Source organism: Caretta caretta, chromosome 10 (assembly GCF_965140235.1).
Source record: "Caretta caretta isolate rCarCar2 chromosome 10, rCarCar1.hap1, whole genome shotgun sequence".
Lineage (NCBI taxonomy): Eukaryota > Metazoa > Chordata > Testudines > Cheloniidae > Caretta > Caretta caretta.
In genome coordinates this window covers 58,924,819-58,950,774 of record NC_134215.1, presented here as the reverse complement: position 1 = coordinate 58,950,774, position 25,956 = coordinate 58,924,819, and the positions used below count along the sequence as shown (strand labels likewise).

Below are 25,956 nucleotides of genomic sequence, written 5' to 3'. Positions count from 1 at the left end.
GGAGTTAAACCTAGGCCCCCTAGAGTTCCACCTTTTGGGGGGATATCAAATAACTGTTCTTGTGACCTATAGGAAAAATAGTGTTCAAGTTTTCCTACTGTGAGTGCAGCAGAACATAGCTGCAGAACTTTAGCACTTCAGTTGGGTTGCGTAAAGTATGTTAGGCAGTACTGGAATTTGGCTGCTCCATAATTCAGATTAGGCTAATGTTGTGTATTCGTAACATACATGGTCCATCACTATTTTAAAAAGTCAGTGTTAGCTTAAAATTGCTAGATATTATTTGAGATACTACAGGAACCTAATATAGGAAATAACGTATTGTTGATCACTGTTTGCAGTAAGAGCTCCTCTGAAAGCTATTACAATATAACTATTAACATATTAACTGTTGGACTATATGCATGTAGCTAGGTGAATCCTGTTACAAGCCTGACCAATGCAAGCTTCAGGGGTGGGAGGAAAAAGTGGCAACTCCTTCTGAAGGTTGAGTAGTGGCAGTAGAGCTCCTTTTAAGGCTGCTGTAGTTCTTCTACATGCCCCCAGCCCTGCATGGGGATTGGCCACTGGATCTGCTTAGTTTTGTTTTATCTCCTGAGCCTGCATCTAAACTGCTTTATTTTCTTTGAGGGGAAGGGTGTCTTCACAGCCCATTTGTATGGGCTACACTCTCTCTCTCTTACATGCTCCACTGGAACCATGTTAGTTCTTCTATAACCAAGGCTCCGTGCACTTGCATCAGGAGGGGGACAGAACTTGCTCAAAACTCACTTAAAATAAAAAGTAGTAATTGTCCATGAACAATAAAGCCCAATAGCGTTGCCATTTTTAAAATGCCCAGCAGTACAATAATCCATTTTAACAGCCCTGCAAAGTAAATATTTAATTTTGAGGAATGCAAGTAGGCACATGAAATCAGTAAACTATCTTGTCTAATATAATTTGCCCTCATAATATAAAAACTACCATGTCCGTTTTTCAGCTTGTTTGGCAACTTTGAGCCTAGAGTGTAATTTAATGGCACTATGAAGCTAACAAACCCTTCTTTGTGGTGCTTCTTGGGGCCCCTTTAGATCTCAAAGCAGCCTTTGCATAGCTTTCAGATTTCTCCCATTCTTTAAATTTATCTGTGACATCTACCTGGTTTAGTTTTCATGAAACTACGTTTTTACAGTCAACTTTATTTTTTAATTCCATGTCACTAGTTTTTATGGCTTTAGGGAGACTTCAGCATGCTAAATTAGAGCACCTGTGTTGGTATATATTCTAATATGTGATTTGTTGATGCTCACATCCCAAACTTGCTATTATCTGGCATAAGATTACCAAGAGTTCTTCGTGACATTTAAAAAGACATCTGGGGTGTATCTAATGTGCATTACAGCTTCTAGAGCTAGTATCAAAAAGAACCTTCAGTACATAAACTTCACTGCAAAGAACTTGTGTCTAGCTGCCCAAATTGACATGTCAAGCAAAACAAGTTGAACCCCACAGACTTTGACAGTTAAAATGTCTTTCCATCTCTTAGCAGTACAAACATCGACAGCAGAAGGTCTCCTGAAACTTCAAGACCTGTGAGGACGTACACCCCATTCAAGAGAGTCCTGGAGTTTAGTGTGAAGAATAATACATCTTAAACACGCAAGTCAATGCATTCCTTACAAATAAGCAAGTGCCTTGTGCAGCTTGACGTCTGATAAGAATTAAGCTAAGCAGCCACAGAGAAGACTAGCCGCAGAGAGTCTTGCTCAACATTTTCTGTGTGCAACTTTTTAGTAGCTCCATATCTGAAGTTGCTACTGACATTAGTGTTTTGCATGGGGTTTTGGAAGAAGAGCAGATTGAAAATGCAATCTGTATTGCTTCTTGAGAGGAAGCTGTATAGTGCAATTTTACATATTTCAAACACATTGAAGGAGAGACTGTTGTACAGTTGTATAGTTTTTCTGATTGTGTGTTGTAAATCTTTTTGTAAAATGAAGCTGTAATTTATTTTATTTTCAATCTAATATAATTAGGTGTAAAATCTATAATTCTCCTGCAAAAGGGTGTTGATTTGCAAGCCATCTCTTTTCTTCTTGGATGGGTCACCTGTTACAGTCCTAAGGGCTCTGTTTGCCCAAAAAAGATTCACCAGTATCCAACATTCTTTTGCAGAATGTTTACAGCGGAGTTGTGTACCTTAGGTAACTATCAAAGAACTTGATCCTACAAACACTTGCTAATGAACGTATTGCTTACTACTCTCAGGAGTAAGCACTAAAGCGTCACTGCTTTGTTGGATTGAGACCTCCGTTTCTACTACAGTTAGCTGTAAGCAATTATATTCAGTGATAAATGTTTGTAGAATCAGGACCAAGTCTTGTAGTCAAGGCCCTACATTTGGATTTGGATTTGTTCTTGGTCCATTTTGCCCCAGAAACAGGAATGATAACTACAGAGCAGAATTTTGCCTTCAAAGGCAGTAGCTGCATTATTCTATTATGTGATTTTGGATTCTGATTCAGAAGACCATTTCTTCAAAATTTGGCTTAACATCTCATGCCCAGCTTCCATGTACCAGCAGAAATTACTCCATCTGCTCTACCTGCGAGTATTTTAATACAGAGATGATTTTTCACACCCTGTTTATAATCCCAGAATTTAAAAAACAATGCTAATTTTATTTTTAATGTTTTCTTATGGTTTTATTAAAATTAGTTTTTAAACAGAGTAACTTTATATTATAGTCACAGCTGCGTTTTATTTTTAAAAATGTACTGTTACTTAATGTTGCTCCAGCATTTCATATTATTACTGGACGACAATAGGCATGCCTCAGGGTTTCACAAAATGAATGTGTTCCCCAACCTTAACCCAAGATTTTAAACTTTGGCACCAGCTGTAGAAACAAAGTAAGAGGTCGTGTTTTTAATTAAAATTATCAATAATCTACATGTAATAAATGCCTTGCTTACTCCCAAGTTTTTCATGTTTTTGGATGCTTGTTAGAGAAGTTTGTCTTGAAATTGCACTTTGTAACTGGCAAATAAAATAGCACATTTTGCAGTATGGAATCACAAGTGTCTGCATTGGTGTGGATAGTTTGGAACACTTGCAGAAACAATAATTGTTCGAAGAGACCAAAGCAATGGAATGGAATATCAACTAAGGCACCAATTCTGCAAGTTCATATACACAGTAGATCTCACTGTGTGTGTGAATCTGCAGAGGTAGGGCCTAGTGAACCTGGACTTCAGCTTCTGAACACTGAAAGTGTTCATTTTCTAAAAAGCAAAGTTCAGTATATTAAGTGTTTGTTTCCTCCCCCACCACACAAAAAAAAATCAAGGAATGTATAAATTACTTCAAATACAGTTGGATGGAGATCTGTATAATATCTGCTTATCTAAAGTGTTTTATTTTAATCTGTGCTACCATAGAAGTAGCTCTTAAATGTTTGTTTTAAAAAAAAATCCTAAAATACTGATTCTACATTAATGCCAGTGAAGGGATAAATCTGTTTCTCGTAGTGAAAAGGCATAGAAATCGCTCCACTGGCAAAGGGCCTGAAGACAAGCCCCCCTACTTTTTATGAAAAATGGGTTACTTTCTATAGACCCCTGAAATGAGGAGCTATATTTATACTGCAAACCAGAGGAATTGTCATGTGACCAGGTAGCAAGTACACTGAAACTACTCACACCCTGAGATCAGTGGTAACTGTTGTTTTAATCTTGTGTGGAGGATCTTTCCTTGAATTACACTGTGGTGCCTGAGACTTGGTGCCCTGGTGGTTTCTGAAAGACTAAGCTGGCTGAACTGGGCTTCTACCATCTTACAGCCAGTTTGAAATTTATCAGAATTATAAATGAGAAATGAAACTATTGGCAGGATCTTCAAATACATTAATATGTGCCAGAGATGATGATGAGAGAAAAGGTGGGTAAGATAATATCTTAAACTGGACCAACTTTGGTTCGTGAAAGACAAGCTTTCGAGCTACACAGAACTCTTCTAATGGTGGTTGATGTATACATACATGCATACATCCGATGAAGTGAGCTGTAGCTCACGAAAGCTCATGCTCAAATAAATTGGTTAGTCTCTAAGGTGCCACAAGTACTCCTTTTCTTTTTGCGAATACAGACTAACACGGCTGTTACTCTGAAAAATGCATATATGGTATGCTTGCCTAGTGCATGTGATCATGACTCCCTCTAGCGGCTGATAGCAGCAATCATTCAGACTATTTCATAACTTAGCCTGATTTACACTAAAAAGTTATGTCGACCAGCTAAGTCACTCAGGGGTATGAAAAATCCACACCCCTGAGCCCTGGTCTACACTAGGACTTTAGGTCGAATTTAGCAGCGTTAAATCGATGTAAACCTGCACCCGTCCACACAATGAAGCCCTTTATTTTGACTTAAAGGGCTCTTAAAATCGATTTCCTTACTCCACCCCTGACAAGTGGATTAGCGCTTAAATCGACGTTGCCGGCTTGAATTTGGGGTACTGTGGACACAATTTGATGGTATTGGCCTCCGGCAGCTATCCCAGAGTGCTCCATTGTGACCGCTCTGGACAGCACTCTCAACTCAGATGCACTGGCCAGGTAGACAGGAAAAGAACCGCGAACTTTTAAATCTCATTTCCTGTTTGGCCAGCGTGGCAAGTTGCAGGTGACCATGCAGAGCTCATCAGCACAGGTGACCATGATGGAGTCCCAGAATCGCAAAAGATCTCCAGCATGGACCGAACGGGAGATACGGGATCTGATCGCTGTTTGGGGAGAGGAATCCGTGCTATCAGAACTCCGTTCCAGTTTTCGAAATGCCAAAACCTTTGTCAAAATCTCCCAGGGGATGAAGGACAGAGGCCATAACAGGGACCCGAAGCAGTGCCGTGTGAAACTGAAGGAGCTGAGGCAAGCCTACCAGAAAACCAGAGAGGCGAACGGCCGCTCCGGGTCAGAGCCCCAAACATGCCGCTTCTATGATGAGCTGCATGCCATTTTAGGGGGTTCAGCCACCACTACCCCAGCCGTGTTGTTTGACTCCTTCCACGGAGATGGAGGCAACACGGAAGCAGGTTTTGGGGACGAAGAAGATGATGATGATGATGATGATGAGGTTGTAGATAGCTCACAGCAAGCAAGCGGAGAAACCGGTTTTCCCGACAGCCAGGAACTGTTTCTCACCCTGGACCTGGAGCCAGTACCCCCCGAACCCACCCAAGGCTGCCTCCTGGACCCAGCAGGCGGAGAAGGGACCTCTGGTGAGTGTACCTTTTAAAATACTATACATGGTTTAAAAGCAAGCATGTGAAAGGATTACTTTGCCCTGGCATTCTCGGTTCTCCTAGATGTACTCCTAAAGCCTTTGCAAAAGGTTTCTGGGGAGGGCAACCTTATTGTGTCCTTAATGGTAGGACACTTTACCACTCCAGGCCAGTAACACGTACTCAGGAATCATTGTAGAACAAAGCATTGCAGTGTATGTTTGCTGGCATTCAAACAACATCCGTTCTTTATCTCTCTGTGTTATCCTCAGGAGAGTGAGATATAATTCATGGTCACCTGGTTGAAATAGAGTGCTTTTCTTCAGGGGACACTCAGAGGAGCCCATTCCTGCTGGGCTGTTTGCCTGTGGCTAAACAGAAATGTTCCCCGCTGTTAGCCACAGGGAGGGGGGAGGGTTGAGGGGGTAGCCACGCGGTGGGGGGAGGCAAAATGCGACCTTGTAACGAAAGCACATGTGCTATGTATGTAATGTTAACAGCAAGGATTACCCTGAAAGAGTGTAGCCACTGTTTTATAAAATGTGTCTTTTTAAATACCGCTGTCCCTTTTTTTTTTTTTCTCCACCAGCTGCATGTGTTTCAACGATCACAGGATCTTCTCCTTCCCAGAGGCTAGTGAAGCTTAGAAAGAAAAAAAAACGCACTCGCGATGAAATGTTCTCCGAGCTCATGCTGTCCTCCCACACTGACAGAGCACAGACGAATGCTTGGAGGCAAATAATGTCAGAGTGCAGGAAAGCACAAAATGACCGGGAGGAGAGGTGGCGGGCTGAAGAGAGTAAGTGGCGGGCTGAAGAGAGGGCGGAAGCTCAAATGTGGCGGCAGCGTGATGAGAGGAGGCAGGATTCAATGCTGAGGCTGCTGGCGGACCAAACCAGTATGCTCCAGTGTATGGTTGAGCTGCAGCAAAGGCAGCTGGAGCACAGACTGCCACTGCAGCCCCTCTAACCAACCGCCCTCCTCCCCAAGTTCCATAGCCTCCACACCCAGATGCCCAAGAACGCGGTGGGGGGGCCTCCGGCCAAACAGCCACCCCACCACAGAGGATTGCCCAAAAAAAAGCTGTCATTCAATAAATTTTAAAGTTGTAAACTTTTAAAGTGCTGTGCTTAAAGTGCTGTGTGGCATTTTCCTTCCCTCCTCCACCACCCCTCCTGGGCTACCTTGGTGGTCATCCCCCTATTTGTGTGATGAATGAATAAAGAATGCATGAATGTGAAGCAACAATGACATTATTGCCTCTGCAAGCGGTGATTGATGGGAGGAGGGGCGGGTGGTTAGTTTACAGGGAAGTAGAGTGAACCAAGGGGCGGGGGGTTTCATCAAGGAGAAATAAACAGAACTTTCACACCGTAGCCTGGCCAGTCATGAAACTGGTTTTCAAAGCTTCTCTGATGCGTACCACGCCCTCCTGTGCTCTTCTAACCGCCCTGGTGTCTGGCTGCGTGTAACCAGCAGCCAGACGATTTGCCTCAACCTCCCACCCCGCCATAAACGTCTCCCCCTTACTCTCACAGATATTGTGGAGCACACAGCAAGCAGTAATAACAGTGGGAATATTGGTTTTGCTGAGGTCTAAGCGAGTCAGTAAACTGCGCCAGCACGCCTTTAAACGTCCAAATGCACATTCTACCACCATTCTGCACTTGCTTAGCCTGTAGTTGAACAGCTCCTGACTACTGTCCAGGCTGCCTGTGTACGGCTTCATGAGCCATGGCATTTAGGGGTAGGCTGGGTCCCCAAGGATACATATAGGCATTTCAACATCCCCAACAGTTATTTTCTGGTCTGGGAATAAAGTCCCTTCCTGCAGCTTTTGAAACAGACGAGAGTTCCTGAAGATGCGAGCGTCATGTACCTTTCCCGGCCATCCCACGTTGATGTTGGTGAAACGTCCCTTGTGATCCACCAGAGCTTGCAGCACTATCGAAAAGTACCCCTTGCAGTTTATGTACTCGGCGGCTTGGTGCTCCGGTGCCAAGATAGGGATATGGGTTCCGTCTATGGCCCCACCACAGTTAGGGAATCCCATTGCAGCAAAGCCATCCACTATGACCTGCACATTTCCCAGGGTCACTACCCTTGATATCAGCAGATCTTTGATTGCGTGGGCTACTTGCATCACAGCAGCCCCCACAGTAGATTTGCCCACTCCAAATTGATTCCCAACTGACCGGTAGCTGTCTGGCGTTGCAAGCTTCCACAGGGCTATCGCCACTCGCTTCTCAACTGTGAGGGCTGCTCTCATCTTGGTATTCATGCACTTCAGGGCAGGGGAAAGCAAGTCACAAAGTTCCATGAAAGTGCCCTTACGCATGCGAAAGTTTTGCAGCCACTGGGAATCGTCCCAGACCCGCAACACTATGCGGTCCCACCAGTCTGTGCTTGTTTCCCGAGCCCAGAATCTGCGTTCCACAGCATGAACCTGCCCCATTAGCACCATGATGCATGCATTGGCAGGGCCCATGCTTTCAGAGAAATCTGTGTCCATGTCCTGATCACTCACGTGACCGCGCTGACGTCGCCTCCTCGCCCGGTATCGCTTTGCCAGGCTCCGGTGCTGCATATACTGCTGGATAATGCGCGTGGTGTTTAATGTGCTCCTAATTGCCAAAGTGAGCTGAGCGGCCTCCATGCTTGCCTTGGTATGGCGTCCGCACAGAAAAAAGGTGCGGAACGATTGTCTGCCGTTGCTCTGACGGAGGGAGGGGCGACTGACGACACGGCTTACAGGGTTGGCTTCAGGGAGCTAAAATCAACAAAGGGGGTGTCTTTACATCAAGGAGTATTTCAGGCAGGACTTCACGGAGGGTTCCAATAAGAAATGGTGCACCTAAGTTATTGTTCTTATTGGAACAAGGAGGTTAGCCTGGCCTCTGATTGATATATGGCTAGATTTACCTCGCTGCACCTTCTCTGTGAGTGACTGCAGAGTGACCTAGAGGAATGAGTCCCCTAGACAGGGGAGGGGGGGAAGCAAATGAATACAGAACAAATCTGGTCTATTTCTTGTTTTGATCCACTCCATCTATCTTTTACATCTTTGGCTGGCAGCAGACAGTGCAGAAGGACTGCATGCCATCCACATCTCATGGCTGCTCGGCAGAAGATGGTACAGTATGACTGCTAGCCATCCTCATCTCTTGCCTGCCTGGCAGAAGATGGTACAATACGACTGCTAGCAATCCTCATCTCTTGCCTGCCTGGCAGAAGATGGTACAGTACGACTGCTAGCAATCCGTATCGCCTGCCTGCTCACCATAAGACGGTTCAATAGGACTGACTGCAGGACTAAAGAGAATGACGTGGTCAAGTTACTCTAAATTTAGTCCCTGCGCCCATGTCTGTCCAGGCGCTCCCAGCCGACGTGGCCAGGAGCACCTCTGACATGACGATGACGGCTACCAGTCGTACTGTACCGTCTGCTGCCACAAGGCAAGGGGTTGCTGCTACTGTGTAGCAATGCCGTACCGCGTCTGCCAGCACCCAGGAGTCATAGGGTGACGGTTACCTGAGCAGGCTCCATGCTTGCCGTGGTATGGCGTCTGCACAGGTAACTCAGGAAAAAAGGCGCGAAACGATTGTTTGTCCTTGCTTTCACGGAGGGAGGGAGGGAACGGGGGCCTGACGATATGTACCCAGAACCACCCGCGACAATGTTTTAGCCCCATCAGGCATTGGGATCTCAACCCAGAATTCCAATGGGCAGCGGAGACTGCAGGAACTGTGGGATAGCTACCCACAGTGCAACGCTCCGGAAGTCGACTCTAGCCTCGGTACTGTGGGAGCGCTCCGCCGAGTTAATGCACTTAGAGCATTTTCTGTGAGGACACACACACTCGAATATATAAAACCGATTTCTAAAAAAACGACTTCTATAAATTCGACCTTATTCTGTAGTGTAGACATATGAGATGTATTTAAGTCGACCTAACCCCAGTGTAGACAGTGCTAGGCCGATGGAATTCTTCCATCGACCTAGTTACTCACTCTCAGGGAAGTGGATCGCCTATGGGAGAACCCCTCCCATCCACACAGGTAGTGCCTACACTGAAATACTACAGCGCTGCAGCTATGTCGCTGTAGTGTTTCAAGCGTTGATAGGCCCTCATTATGTTTTTACTTTGTTCAAGGGATAGATGCTTCTGCTCTTGATGTTGAGGATTTTTGAATTGAACCGCACTTGTGATTCTGGTGTCCTCATGGGTTCGCAGTCACAGTCCATTACACAAGCACCTCTTGACCTCTTACATGGCAAGATGGCTCCACAAGCAGTTTGATCATGTGATGAGGCTGGTTTATTATATGGGAGCAATCTTTAAACTTCAGGTGGCTGGATGAAGACTGAATTAAAAGATGGGGGAAAGGTGCATGGTTACAAAAGATGTTAACCTTTTTCCCCCCTAAGTCATAATGGAGCCCAATGAAGTTACACAGGCAAAGGTTGAGAAACAAGAGTCATTTGGGGAGTTTCTCAGCAAATGGCATTTGCTTGGAGATTGTGAGAGAATGGGGGAAAGGTTGGGCAGTATTTTATTATAAATATCAAAAGGAAATTCATTATGCTTTCAAAGGGTTCAATGGAATCTCTTCTGAATATGTCATACAGGCCTCATTAACTCTGAGTAAAGCAAAAAAATCAACCACTCTGACTGTGAAACTGCACTGGGCTTGCTTCAGAGCAACTGAGCCTTGGGTCTTCCTTGTAGAAGTTTCCTCTTAAAAATATAATTTATAGAATAATTTGAAATATGGATTAATTTCTAAACTAAATGAGAAGTACACAGTTTCTTCAGTCCTAGTTAAAGGACATCTTGATATCTGATATGCTGCATAGAAATCACTGACTAAAAACAGACAAGGATTTTATAATTGAATTTTGTTCAAACTTGATTGATGGGTACTGTGTGGTCTTGATGATGAAAGTGGAGAAGGAGGGAGACGGGGAAAAAAGTTTGTGACTCAGAGATCAGCTAAAGATTTAGGGTCAGATCATGAGCTGGTGTAAATCAGCATAGTTCCACTGTTAGGAGGTCAAACTAGGTGATAAGTGGGTCCTTCTGCCTTTGAGTATATGAACGTAAGTCAAACTGTAAAAATTGTTTTCATATTTCAATATCCTGTTTGTCAACGCTGGTTTGGATAAATGTGTCCTACAACACTGGAAATTAGGAAATAGTCAATGAGATCCATGTAGCTAGGTCCTATAAAGTGCATTGAATATGTAAGAGTAAATTATATCACTTTATTTAGATCACAATACAGTGTTTGTAGCCCATATTCTTTTGTAATTTAAACCATGTTGTTAGCTGTCTTGTATGTAAATCAAGAAAGCACTTGGGGATTCAGTTTGCATATACACTGTATAAATAATAGTTACATTGTACATTTTAATATCTATGGTATGTAGGATTTGAAAAGGATAAACAGCAATAAATATTGTGTATTTTATAGGAATTTTTATACTCTAGTGTCTCAACACTAATTTGAATATAACATAAGCTTACCATAAAAATCATAGAAACAACTTATCCTACAAACCCTTATAGGTGCAAAACATGTATTAATTTGAAAGTGATTTGTTTGGCTCTTGGAATTTCTTGTTACTGTTTCCTTTGGCAGATACACTCTTGAGAACAGGAAATCACTCCCTTGTTTAAGACTGAAAATTGCTCTTTGAGCTAAGTATCAAATAGATGAGGCTCTTAATTAAAGAAAAGAGAACTTGTTTTGTATGCAAAATAACTGGCATAATGGTCCCTTGTCCCTCAAACAAACACAAAAAAACTGTTCTAAAAATGACTATCCATTCTGTTGTCTAAACCAAGGACAGATTAAGACAGATCCCAAGTACATCAGGGACGATGCTCCATTGACCTCACTGGAGTTATACCACTAGAATAAATTGGCCCATTTTTTATAACTTAAATTTCCATTATTCATCACACACATTGAGTGTATATTGTCTTCTAAAAACATATTTTAAATGAAGCAAATAATATGTTGCATCCAAAGAGCCTTATAAATATGCAAGCAATAGCAAAGATTAGAACCAGTGACTAATCAATGATGAGCAGTATTATTAGTTTGGTTTCTTAAGATGAGTTCTGTAAAGTGTTATAGCTTAGCTAATACCGTCTTAGATGTCCTTTTGTATGCGCAATTTTGATAGCTTTGGTGTGCCTCTCAGACGTGGACTCTGGTTTTCCTGTAAATTGCCAAAATGCACTACTAAAATCTTAAAAAGAATAGGACTACTTGTGACACCTTAGAGACTAACAAATTTATTTGAGCATAAGCTTTCGTGGGCTAAAACCCACTTCATCAGATGCATGCAGTGGAAAATATAGTAGGAAGATATATACACAGAGAACACGAAAAAATGGGTGTTGCCATACCCATTATAACGAGAGTGATCAGTTAAGGTGAGCTATTATCATCAGGAGAAAAAAAACCTTTTGTAGTGATAATCAGGATGGCCCATTTCCAACAGTTGATAAGAAGGTGTGAGTAACAGTAGGGGGAAGAAATAAGCATGGGGAAATAGTTTTACTTTGTGTAATGACACATCCACTCCCAGTCTTTATTCAAGCCTAATTTAATGGTGTCCAGTTTGCAAATTAATTCCAATTCAGCAGTTTCTCTTTGGAGTCTGTTTTTTGAAACTTTTTTGTTGAAGAATTGCAACTTTTAGGTCTGTAATTGAGTGACCAGAGAGATTGAAGTGTTCTCCGACTGGTTTTTGAATGTTATAATTCTCGACGTCTGATTCATTTATTCTTTTACCTAGAGACTGTCCGTTTGGCCAATGTACATGGCAGAAGGGCATTGCTGGCACATGATGGCATATATCACATTGGTAGATGTGCAGGTGAACGAGTCTGTGATAGTGTGCCCAATATGATTAGGTCCTATGATGGTGTCCCCTGAATAGATATATGGACAGAGTTGGCAATGGGCTTTGTTGCAAGGATAGGTTCCTCGGTTAGTGGCTTTGTTGTGTGGTGTGTGGTTGCTAGTGAGTATTTGCTTCAGGTTCTGTCTGTAAGCAAGGACTGGCCTGTCTCCCAAGATCTGTGAGAGTGAGGGATCGTCCTTCAGGATAGGTTGAAGATCTTTGATGTGCTGGAGAGGTTTTGACATTGGGGGTTTTTATGAGTGGATGAGCAGGTTAAAAAGTGTAGAAACTTAGGAGTGTAGGATTTGGCCCTTTACTAAACCCATAGGCTGTGCTGGAGATATCACCATCATCAGTGCAGGAACACACACCACTAGTGGGTGGAGGGGCAGAGAATGGAAACATCTATTTTATTTTTTTTTAAGTAGGAGATACCAGGAAAAAAATAAAAAATGGAAAACTGAAATTTTTGTTTCCAAAACCCAAAAGTCAATGGCATTTCCAGTCAAAATTTAACATTTTTAGTTTTGCTTTGAAATATCAATTTAAATTAAGATTTTCATTTTTTTTAGAACTTCCCAGTTGGTAAATCAAAAATTTTGATGCATCCACATTTTTCCAATAAAACTTTTTAGTTGAAAAACATTGACCGGCTTTAATCCTGTGGCCTTTTTCCTATTTCTATCCTTTGGATGGAGAGCTTCATTCTGGTACCTTCCAGAAGTATTAAAAATTCACACATGCAAACATCTATCTCTATCAGAATGTCCCCAGTGACTTGTATAATATGTCAAACAGTATACTTTTGGATACATTGCCTAATTACTTGAAAGCCTAATCTCCCTATATAAAGAGCAATATTCCTCTCTCCTATCCTTGTCTCATCTGTCACCTCATTTATTCTATTTTATTTATCAGAAGAGTGGATTTTCTTCTCTGCTGCTCTTCTTATAATTGGATCTTCTTGTAGGTTCCAAGATATTTGCCATACAAATAACACTGAATTGCATAGCAACTGTTCTCATACTATTGAGGAATAAATTGCATTTGACTTCAGACATGACAGAAAACAGACTATCGCCTTCAGTCAGCTGTTATTAATAGCACCCTCTCTTGGGACAATATCCAAAGTGGGGAGCATAGTAAAATCTACTATAATAAGAAACAAAGGGACCAATCCTGTGAAATAATAAGCACCTTATATGAGTGCTGAACAAAGTGTTCAAGAAAACAGTTGGTGACTGGAAGAAATATTCCCCTCTAATGTGGAGGCAAAACATGCTCTAATACAAAGAGAATGTTCTTCAAGAGAAGCTGTGAAAATACTATTGATGTGTAGGGTTGCCAGCCCTCTAGGATTGGCCTGGAGTCTCCAGGAAATAAAGATTAATCTTTAATTAAAGATTGTCATTGGATGTATTCCTGGAGATTTCATCATATCAAAATCAGCAACCCTACTGATGTGCAACTTAAATATGTTACTTCTGAACCCCAGTAGAAAAAGAAGTGGCCAAAGTCCCTAGATTGTATTAGGCTGACCACGTTCTGTCTGATGAGATCTACTTGTCTTCGAAACAGGGCTGTTTGGGGGGTTTCCTTCCTGCAAAACAGTTCTCTGTACTCCCAGCTGGCAAGGCATGAGAATGCACGGCCTTCCCCTTCCCTGCAATTGCTCCGGATGCCAGTTCATAGCAGGGAGGTAAGGGTAGGGGTTGGGAGGGTGAGGGTGTTTCAGATCCACTTCTACCTTTGAGCATTAGCATCTACTTTCCACTGCCTAGGCATCCATAATGGCTTCTGCTGAATAAGTGACAAGATCAAATTTGACCAGAAATGTATATTCACCCCCATTCTTTTCTATAGGTGGATCACTTGATGACCTCCACGTAAATTCCTGATCACACTTAAACCATAAAGGGAATTCTAAATCTTATCCTAATACAGGCATCATCTACTCAGTATTCTTCCTAATGATGCTAGCTAAAGATAGATGAATGTCACAGTCTGAGTGATTGTCCTTATGAGTGATGCCATAGGGGAACTCACATGTTTTGTATCCAGCACATCATCGCTGATGATTCATGTTGGTAATTTGCAACATGAGATTTCATTCCCATCACCTTTTCTCCTACTGTTGCACGGTGGTGCTGCAGTTCAGAGTTAGAAATATAAATTGTAAATGCTATTACCTTTCTGCACATGTAATAATGATTGAACGGAAGTTACACAGCAGCAACTCAAAGTATAATAGTGATAGAGCTGTAGATCATCCTGCATAGACCTGTGCATGAAAAGAACCCTCTGTATGTGCGCCTCCCTGTTCCCCTACAGAAAAAGGGGGCATTCTCTTTCCATGACATTGCCACATTTTTCTCTGTGGTTTGCACAAGGAGAAGAGGTGGAGATATAGGGCAGGAGGGGGTGAGCTGAGGGATACGCATCATCCTGCCTCTGGCTGTGTGAAGAGTAAGTTAAAAAACTTCCACTTATAGGTCTAAAGGGTTACTGGGGCTTGGGAGTTGGCCAGAGGAGGGGCTAGAATTCAGAGCAGATGCAGGGGAATAGAGCCTTTATTTGGCCTATTACAGCTTCCCTGGGATCACCTAAATTGGGGAGGGGGAGTATTCTTGCCTATTTGTCAGAGGCAAAACCTGCCTCCCCTGACTGAATGATCAGGGAGAAATGGGGCAAACAGAGATTTCTTCCTTCTCCTGTAGGATTTTCTGTAGGACGGGATGATCTGGGCTGGGGGCACTAAGACAGTCCACTCACTAGTCACTTAGTTGGGTTTTTCTCACCCTGATCATGGTATTTTTTTTTCCAATGGGTAGCTGCCGACTTGATTAATCTCATTTCCCCTAGCCCTCAGCCTTTCCATTCACCTTCCAGCTGAGCAAACAAAGGGGTGGATAGTCATTTTAACATGCTTCCTCTCTCAATCCCTCTGGGATTGGCCTTCAGTTCATCCTGTTCATAAAACAACTGTTTTAACAATCTCTGAGAAATGTCTCTTTACTCGTACTTGGACCAAGCGGCCTCTATTGGGATAAACTTTAAAAGACCCAAATCTGCCACCTGGGAACCACCATTCAGCTAATGGCTTTATTATTATTACTACTAGATGGAGTGGGTTTAATAAATATCATGGCACTCATAACAACCAGTTGAGAAAAAACAAAATAAGCAAACCAACAGAGTCTGAAGTTCTATATTTACCTTGTGTATTACCCACAAAGATATTTTAAAACAAGTTTGACATAACAAGTCTCATCTATGTTCTTTGTTTAGATTTTGCATTTCTCTGTTTGGACAATGAAAGTCAATGAGGTCAGTTTCACTTTTGGTTTCTTTTGTGTTGCAAGGTTTAGCTCTTGCATTGTGAAGAGGAATGTTTATTTACTTCAAATAATCTGTTCTCATTTGGGAATTTTTTTAAAAAGGTAGAAATGTATTCATTGTCACTACATTTTATAAAAACCTGTATTTTCAAAATGTAAATTTGTGGCCGAACTAAAAATAGTCAATAGAAAATGTCAATTTGCAAAAATCCCTGTAATCTCCACCTTTACCCTTACTTAAGCAATCCCTGACAATTAAAAATCTTGAGTCCTAGTAAGATCCTATGGTCAGCTAAAAGATAATGTCCATTTAAACAAATGGAAGGGGCTAGATTTTTTTACCAGTGAAAAGTGCAAATCAGTTTTAGTAAGAAATCTAGACCCTCACTACTTTTTCAGTAAACTGACTGTTGAACACCAGACACAAGTATCTGCTGCTGTTCTCTACTATTTCTTTCATCCAGCTTACTACAAAATGTGCTTCTTCCAATGAACGTAATAACCACATTCAAGAATGCAGACTGTGTGACATGGGGATCCATCTTGAGTTGAACTCTGATGGGCTGAGGGCCCTTTGCTTCAATTGGGTCACTTGATTTATTTAGTGCAGAAGTCAGCAACCTGTGGTTCACAAGCCACAGATCTTTTCAAACATCTGCACCACTCAGCTTGAAATAGGAAACTGGCGCCACCCTACCATCCTCATTCAATTCCCTTCCTTCTTCTCTTAACCCACCCCTTTCTTCCTGGTTCCTGCTGTTTAAGTCCCACTCCCTGTAGTCTTGAGTGCATTTCTCCTATTTTGCTGGTTGTCTTGTGTTAATATTTTGGGGGAATACAGATGCATTTGAAAATTGCCATTTTGAGTCTCATGCTGGTATCTCTTCTTTACACCAGTCACTTTACAAGGGTTGCCCCACTGCACAATAATTGAGTGAATATGACAGCATTATATAAATGTTGCTTTTGGGGTGGTAGACAGCTACTTTCTGTCATTCTTGTTTGTTTATTTAAAGTACTACTAGAAAGTTTAACAAAATGCCTGGCTTCAGGAATGAGGACATTTTCTATCTGGCTGTAGGCGTCTGCTTTCTAACCGCAAAAGCACCAAGGTTGGGGGAGCGAAAGGAACAACTTTTCCACTTTGATACATGCAGGCTGCTAAGGGTGCTGAACGAAGAGTATAGATGCTGTCCTTTCCCATCGTTTTTGCTTTTTCAGCTATTACCAGGAGCTAATTTGAGAGGTGGAGGGACTTTGTAAAAGTCCCCACAATTCAGACTTGAGTAACCACCCTAATCCTGCCCTTGGAGCAGTAAAACCACCACACTGATTCTTCTACATCTTTGTTCCTACAGTCATGGAGGGAGGAATGAATAGCATTTGTCCCTAATGAATTACAACACTGCATTAATATCTAGTGAGACATCAGGATCGCGGTAGAGAGAACGTTGCAGACTCTAAGCTGGCTGCATCATTGGTCTGAACAGGTAGAACACACTTGGGTGACTGAGGATCGCATTCACAACTGGGTTCAGAGTAGCAGCTGTGTTAGTCTGTATCCGCAACTCCAACATCATCTTTGACACCGTTTATTTTTAAGACACAGTGCCCCACAAAGTTTTATCTATGGTAGAGACAAACAGTACATTTGCATTATAATGTATGACCGTTTACACGGTTATCTAGAAGGTGAGGGCGGAGTTCTGTGCAAAGTGGGAGTGCAGTTGGCAGGGCCGTGGGATATTAGACCCCAAAGTCATTGTGGGTAGAGATAAGGGGGCATGGAGGGAGGAGGAGCGTGGGGTTTGGTGATGAGTTGGTATATTTGTGTGCATGGGATGCAGCAGGGGTCATGTAGAGCGGGAGGTGATCAGGGTTTGGAGAAGGGTTGTGCGGAGGGAGGAGCCTGGGACTCGTTTTGGGGGGGGGGAACTGATGGGGGTATAATGTCTGTGGGGGGTGCAGGGGTTGATGGAGCGGGGGGTGTCTGGTCAGTGGTCCGGCAGTGGGAAGGTGGGTGGAGGTTTAGGGGCAGAGGAGGGGGATTGGGCATGTTTGGGATGGGGGCGCGAGAGAGACGGGGGTGGGGTGACAGTGTGTGGACGGAAATGGAGGCGTGACGGATGGGGGGGGCGGGACCCATCTGGCCTGGGTTGGGTGTGCGCTTGGTAGAAGAACAGGATCTAAAGAGGGGCGGGACGACCGGCTAAGGGCCCAGGGATCAGCGGCGCACAGCTCCGCCTTTCAATAAACTCTGACCCTGCTGCCGTACCGTCCTTTCCGGTAACATGGCGGCCTACTGTGTGCGGCGGAAGCCGCTGGCGGAGCCGGCGCTGGGGAACCCCCTGCAGCGACAGGTGCCTGTTCCCGGCCGGCTGGCAGCATGTCATCGCCGCCAGGGGAAGGCGGGGAGCTGCGGGGCCGAAGCCTGCAAGAGCTGCAGGAGATGCTGAGGCGCCAGGAGAGGCTGCTGGCCGCTCGGTGAGCGCGGGGCCGCCGGGAGCGAGACCGCGGGATAGCGCCCGGCGGCCACCACCCCGGGGCTGGGCTGAGCCCGTCCTTCCCCGGCCACGGGCCCGCGCAGCGGAGACGGGTAACCGGCGTAACGGCTTCCCGCCGTGACCAGCTGCCCGCCCCCAATACGCACACAGCTGCCCTCGCGCGCCTTCCACCCAACACCCTGCTGCCATCCCCGCCCCCCCCCCCGGTGCCCTGCCTCCTAATCCCCCCCCGCACACACCGAGAGATGCACTGGTGCCCCACCACCCCGCTCTCATTCATTCCCCCCCCCGCCCCACACACGGAGCTGCCCCACCACCCCGCTCTCATTCCCCCCCACACACACACGGAGCTGCCCCACCACCCCGCTCTCATTCATTCCCCCCCCGCCCCACACACGGAGCTGCCCCACACACGGAGCTGCCCCACCACCCCGCTCTCATTCATTCCCCCCCCCGCCCCACACACGGAGCTGCCCCACCACCCCGCTCTCATTCCCCCCCCCCACACACACGGAGCTGCCCCACCACCCCGCTCTCATTCATTCCCCCCCCGCCCCACACACGGAGCTGCCCCACACACGGAGCTGCCCCACCACCCCGCTCTCATTCATTCCCCCCCCGCCCCACACACGGAGCTGCCCTGCTTCCGGTCCCCCCAGCCCCCACACACGGCGATACGCACTGCTACCCCAACACATTGCTGTCATCGCTGCTCCACACACAGAGCTGCCCTGCCTCCTATCTCCCCAACTACCACCGCCACCACCTAAAACACAGACAGACGCGCGCACGCACACACAGACACACCACTACCCCATCGGTATTGTCATCCCCCCACACACGTACCACGCACACACACACAGAGCTGCCCTGCGTCCTGTCCCTTAGCCCCTAGCTTCCACCACCTCCATCACACACAGAAATAGAGGTACCACTACCGCAAGACCAACACACCGCTATCATCCCCCCTACTCGTACACGCGTGTGCACACTCATAGCTGCCTTCCTCCTGTTCACCCACCCACAGCCACCACCATTTCCAAGACACGCAGACATGACACAGTGAAGCCTGATCTTGCCAATGACTTTGCAGGAGCACCTGTCCCCCCACTGTCTGCTGTCATTTTGGATGGTGGATACCACAGTGACAGGAGCCGAGTTCTTGTGAGAGGGATAACAGCCAGGTCACAGATTGGACTTGGTGGGCAGAACAGGCCCAACAGCCGTAAGAATTTTCCCCTATTGAAGGGGCCACTTCACAGGGGCTGTGCCAAGCACAGAGAGTGCACTGATAGAGGACAGAAGGATTTGGGAGTCCAAGCAATACAGAATCAGACAATCATAGAATTCAGTGCCAGAAGGGCTGACCGGATCATCTGGTCTGATTCCTGTATATTACGGGCCGCCAACGCCACCCAGCACCCACATGCTAAACCCAATGACCAAAGTATTACAGTCTACGGGAAACTAGGCTGTTAGGTGCCACAGGCAGAGAATAGGTGGGAGTGAGGTACATCAACGCCCAAAGCCAGGAAAGTGATTGTTCAGTAGACCCAGTTAATCCTAGCAAGTAACCTGCACCCACACACCGCAAAGGAAGGTGAAAAAGTTTGTCACTGCCAATTTAACCTCGGGGAAAATTCCTTCCTGACCCAACACATGGTGATCACTTAGATCTTGAGTCTGAGAGCAAGAACCAGTGAAGAACAATAAATAAGTGATGCTTTTCCGTTAGTAGGGCCTGATCTTGCAAGCACTTAAGCATGAGTGACTCTATTCAAAGTCAGTGGGGCTCCTCACATAAGTAAAACCACCCCACGTGTTTACATGTTTGCGGGGTCAGGGCTTTAATGAGTTGCAAATATAACATGTCATCTACAGAAATACGTGGTTTTTAAGGAGGCTTTCAAGTCTTCTTTCAATAAAAAGAGTGTGTGTGAGAGACAGAGTTAATGAGTAAAGGCCAAAGTGGGGAGGGTGTCACTCATCAATTTATGGGGGAAATATAGCGGGGTGGTGTCTAAAACTTAGGCTATGTCTTCATTGTAAAAAAGATATGTCTTGTTTCACATTGAGATAGCAAGTTTGATGTAAAATTGTAGTGGAGACAAGACACAAGTAGTTTTATACCTCAGTGTAGCTAGTTGAGGTAAACCCCAATCAGTGGGGCTTTGATTACAACTAGCTATGGTGAGGTAGAAACTTCTGTGCCTGGTCCCCTCTAAAAAATGTACAGTGAGGTAGCTAACTTAGTATAAAGACATATCTTTTTTTTTTTTTTCCTTCCAGTGAAGGAAAACTAAAGAGTGGGGAAAAGGAAGAACTAGAACAAACATATATCCTGCACAAATGTGCAATTTTAGCCCTATTCTCTAAGGTCTGGTCTACACTGAAATCTTTTCTGGTGTTGGTAAGGGCATTTTGGTTTTTTGGTTTTTTTTGCAACATTTCTATACCAGCAAAATCCCTTGTGAAGATGCAGTTATACTGGCATAGAAGTGCTTTTGCTAATATAGCTTATTTTGATATAAACTATAGTGGCAAAAACAGATTTTCGCCAGTGTAAGTTGTGTATACACTAGGAGGGTTTGCTGGTATAGCTTTACCAGCAAACCTTTTCTAGTGTAGACTACACCTAAGAGATCTACTTACTGATACTTCACTTGATTTTTCCATAAAATCAGTTAGTAAAACTTTCTTGGACCCAATTTACTGGTTGTGAATGCTACTCATTTGTGTCAGAATCACATCACTTTATAGGTTGGATTTCACACGCACACACTTCTGTGATTAATTTGCTACAGATAGCTTTGATAACATAATAGAGTTGTGAAGACTATTCTGGGTAAGGCTGTCAAGACAACAGTTTTAGAAGTATACTCAAGTTTTATAAATTCACAGTTCTAAAGTCAATTGATAAATATCTTCAGTAATCATAGCACAGTTCACTTCAGTCTTGTATTTTCCCCTCCCAGTTCTGTGATCTTTTAAATGAAATCGTTGTAAAATATTTGTCAAATCATTATTTCAGCTCAGAATAATCTTCACTGGTTTGGCAAAATGATTACTTTTTTTCTGCTATAGTCATGAACTTATAAAACTACAGATGTCATGCATTTATGCAAACTTAAAGCATTCTGAAAACATTAGAATTCTAATGTCATGGAACCAGCAATGTTTTAATATTTTCATGAAACTATTAACTTTATCCATCTGATATTACATATGTGAATATCAGAAATAAGACTGAGGCTTGTCACATAACTATTTCTTTCTTATTTTTAGGACATTTATTTATAGACTTCCAGATAAAGGTAAAAAGATCTCTGATTTTGTTGAAAAGCTGAAGCTTGCCATAGCACAGCAGGAAGAATTAAGGAGGACAACTGAACTGTTGTCTGTTGTTAGACTGGAGTTTCAGACAAAACAAGAGGCGATTAATACAAACAAGCAAAGAGTTGCCCTGAGTGAGAACAAATCAACATATAAAGTTTTCTCATCTATTTATGAAAACTCTGCTACTCTTGTAAACAAAACTTCTACAACTGTTTTGCAAGACAAGGAAGCTGAATGTACCGAGAAAAGAGACACACGTACAGCTTCTTCAAAGGGCCACAAAAAACTTAATCAAATAGAGAGTATGATAGAAGACCATGCAAAATCTCACGAAAGTGAATCCAATTTAAATTCATCCACAATCAGCCTGATGAAAATTGATCAGCAGATACCTAAATACAGTTCTCTGGGTGAAACAGAAAGTCCAGTGGATGCTTCAGGCAGCAGTGGTGATGTGCTGGTGGGTGCCTTTGAAAGAGTTGCAGTTGGAGATGGGAATAACAATGAAAGAAAATCAGAAAAAGAACAGAACATTGCTAAATTTAAGAAGAATCCCTTTGGAAGCTTTCCCACCGTGGCATCAAAAAAGCCACATTATATTGAAGTTCTAGAATCAAGAGCTAAGAACCCAAGAGCTAAAAATAAATTTAAAACCAACGTGTAAGTATTGCAGAATATAGAAGTTTCTCATAAATAGGAGGGCTAACTATTATCTATATAAAATTGGCGACTGTAAATGCTTTAGTGTCATGCTAGTTTAATGTGCTAGTCCCCCACATCTGGAGACTGGGGCTAAAATCCTGATTCAAAAGTTATCATCAAAAAATGTCGCTTAGTCTCCTGATTCCACGAGTAATAAATAATCATCATCAATCCTGAAAGGTTTTTTTGGTTCACGCTACGAAGCTATTACTTAACTGGCAAATATTCCTTTAGGACTACAATTGAACTGTAATAGCAGGTGGCTTTTTCAGGATCACTCTGAATTTTAATTTCTATATTGGCAAAATTGTCTGGAAACTTCAACAGTGACTGCCTGAAGTTTCCCTGACTCCCAGCCATTGCTATTTTATGGGCACAAAATACACAGAAACATAGAACTAGAAGTACAACTTCTGGCAGAGATTTTTTCCCCCCGAAAAGAATATTTGCTACAAGTTGGTGACATGATAGCGTTTTGCACCTTTACTAGGTGCTATTCTGGAAACAATTGATATGCATCATGGAGCATCATCATAGTGCCTTCATATAATTGAAAAGATTAACCTATTGTAGCTGCAGATCACTACATTAGAAGATTACAAGCTGTATGAAATCACTAGTTCATTTTTTCCATTGATTAAAAACTTCAGATATTCACAGAGGAAGGCAGGAAAGAGTGACTCCAGGTGTCTGTGTAGTATGTGATTTTATGGTTAGTATTAGAAACATGTATGTAGAGAGAGATTGTACTTAAGTAGGGCACGATCCTTCAATGTGCTGGAGCATTTCCTGTGAAAAAATGAATGTCCTCAACCTCAGGGAAGTTAATTGAAGTAGATAGCATTCAGTAGATTGAGAGAGGCAGCATATTCTAATGGACTTATTGCTGAGCTGGGAACTCTTCCATTCTAATCCTTGCGAAAGCAGTGATTTACGGTGTGGCTTTGGGGAAGTCACTTAACCTGTCCATGAATTTTTCCTCATTGGTAAAGTTTCCTTCCTTGTAAAAGTGCTGTGAAAATTAATTACCTTTTTACATGAAGAAGCACTATGAAAGTTCAACTTATTGTTCACTTATGTGGTACATTATAATATGACCTGATTTATACTGTCTCTTTCTTAGTCTTTCTGTATCAGAAATGACTATTTCTAGAATTAAAAACTACATCTTAAATTCACATTGCAAATATGGGTCGCAACTTCACATTTGATCCCTTTTAGATTACCAGCTGAGTGGAGTGGCTCATCTCATGATTCCTCACCTAGTCGTTCACCTAGGAGACTTGGATCTTCAATTTCCGAAGAAGAAAGACGTCTTAGAGATAAGAAACATCTGGATGACATCACAGCAGCCCGGCTGCCACCACTTCATCATGCACCTACCCAACTGTTATCTGTAGAAGAATCAGTAGCACTTCAGACACAGCAAAAAGAAATATATGAGGTATGAATCAGTGTTACTGTTTGGACTGGAAAATGTAATTATATTGCTGAGACCATTCTGGAAAGCCACGGTATAAAGGGTATGCCTTTCATATGTTAGTCAGTCGAGACTCTCAGACTCTCTTTAGAAGGTCAGATTAATTTTTCTATTTGATTCTGTCAGTGGTGTTTTCAAATTCAGTCTTTAGAGCTGTTTATCAAGCAGTAAATAAAATTTAGCCTTATTCTTTGCATATAGTAATGATCAATTCGTTGCAGTGTCACTTGTCACCTCTGTGCTTTGAACTCAAAAAGTACGCTCGGTAACGAGCATACCAGTCACTAGTGTATGCTGGATGCCCCATTCATGCTAATAAAGGCAAAAGAAGTATCCAGTGTTATAGATCTGAAAAATGCGAGCACGTAATTACCGTTGATTTTCTTTGCACTGTGACTGGCAACGACCAAGTTCTTTGTAGTCACTGGAGGTTAAGGAAATTTCATTTTGAACAGAGATCTCCTCTGGCACTGGATTTTGGCATTGAATTCCATATGATGACAGACTGGTAACGTTTAAAACTGGACAGCTAGTAAAAACTTATTGGTGTTGGGCTATTTAATTTCAGTGTGGTGCTGCTTAATATTTTACAAGCACTTGCCAATTAATAATCTCAGCGTTCCTGAGAGTTAGGTAAATAGCTCAGCTAAAGTATGTTCAACATACTGTAGTAAGCAATAACAGAGTGTCTACAAGAAGGTGGTGTTAGTTGGAAGAAAAATGAATGTAAAAGGAATAATATATTTTTCCGCCCTAAGACCTATTGTGAATAGACAAGAACTTTTTACAGGGGGGTGGAAAAATTGGAACTGGAGAAATTATAGGAGTTGCCAAAGGCCACAGTCTTTGTTGGAGCTGGGAGTTCTGTTTCTCACATGACTCTGGTAGGCAACATCTCTACATAGGCCTGATCTTGTTCAAGTGGAAGCAGGTCTTATGTAAGAATTGCAGCATGGAGAAACTGCTGCTCAAGTAATAAAATGGAATCATTTCTAAATCAAAATATTAAAGATCTTTTTGTTTAAATTTAAGGAAATGTCCACTGTTTCTTGCAGATACTAAGAATAGTTGGGTTGACACTTAATGTGATCATGCAAGTTACTCTGTAATGTTTCTATTTTTTAGCTAGTAGATTTTTGACATCCAGGATGAATAACAAATTATAGTTTAACTTGTCTCTCTTTCCTTCCGGTGTGTGTTCGTTTTTAGGAAATGCAAGCAAAACTTGCCGCACAAAAACTAGCAGAAAGGTTGAATATTAAAATGGTCAGGTATGAACCTGAGGAGGAAACTTCAATGAAATACAGAGAAGTGAGGGATGAGGAAGACTACCATTCATTGGAAGACTGAGTTCAAAAAGGAAAATATCTGGCAATGGACAGTGTAATTGATCTCTTGCGCTATCCTTTTAAAAACTCGATAACCAGGATTCTTGGCCTTGTAGATTGTTGTGTTTGCTAGAGGAGATGTGGCACTGCAGCTCTGGGAAGGGATTAATAGTTTGAGTACAAATCATATTGGTGTTTGTGGCCTGATTTTCATATGCAGAGTGTGTGCTCAGTGCCTCTGAAAATTGCCCATTGGGCTTCATATAGCTCAGCTAAAGTAGCTGTTCAAGCAGTGATAGAGTGTCTACAAGAAGATGGTTATAGTTGGAGGGAAAATGAACGTAAAAGGAATAATATATTTTTCCACCCTTAAACCTATTGTGAATAGATAAGAACTCTGAGTTATAAAATAACTTAAATCCTCTTCAGGCTCTAAGGGACATTCTCTCCAGTTATGGTGATCCTTTTTAAGCAAATCTAACGATTTAATTAATTTGAAGACTAATATTTTCTATTAAAGGCCTTGGTGTTCTTTTTCTTCATACTATTTTTGTACATTGATTAAACTTTTGGAATACTATTGTCTGCTGAAATTAATAGAAGAGATCCTTCCTCTAGTTTCATTGGAAGAAATAAAGTCTTGGGTGTTTTTTCAGTAATGCAAACTAGCCAACCCTTGAAGAACAAAAATCTCTCAAACACAGCATCATTTTCTTTGCTTCAACTGACGTTTGAAAGTGGAGAGCCCCAGTGAAAAGCTTTTCTTAATTGCAAAGAAATACAGCTCAGATAAAAAATAATAGAAAATTCTTTATTTTCCTTGCCAAGATCTGGGTTCTAAAACTCCTCTGCAGCATAAGGAATGCAGGTCCCTGCTGCTGACTTAGTTATTGGGAATAGCATTAGCTGTAGTAGGAGAACTCAAGCCATGGCAGGTAAAAAGACTTTCGTTTGTCCACTAGTGTTAAATATACTATAGTGTAGTCTGCTTTGAATGATTGACACCTGGAAACTTAAGGGCCTTTCCATGGAAGTGCCATACTTGTAAAAGTAAGCTCACACCCATAAAACACGCTTTGTGCAAATC

The 25,956-nt window shown here is 42.8% G+C and overlaps 1 protein-coding gene across 1 annotated transcript in view; it reads left to right on the top strand.

Annotated features, from left to right (window-relative positions):
• The window catches only part of MYZAP (myocardial zonula adherens protein), an 89,812-nt gene extending 64,363 nt beyond the window's left edge, over positions 1 to 25,449 (top strand). Inside the window, exons 13-15 of the mRNA XM_048867034.2 lie at positions 21,309 to 22,019; positions 23,283 to 23,505; positions 24,751 to 25,449. Of these exons, the coding sequence (XP_048722991.2) occupies positions 21,309 to 22,019; positions 23,283 to 23,505; positions 24,751 to 24,891 (1,075 nt within the window). The 3' untranslated portion in view covers positions 24,892 to 25,449. The remainder of the gene's footprint in view (positions 1 to 21,308; positions 22,020 to 23,282; positions 23,506 to 24,750) is intronic.
• Positions 25,450 to 25,956: the final 507 nt, after the last annotated feature.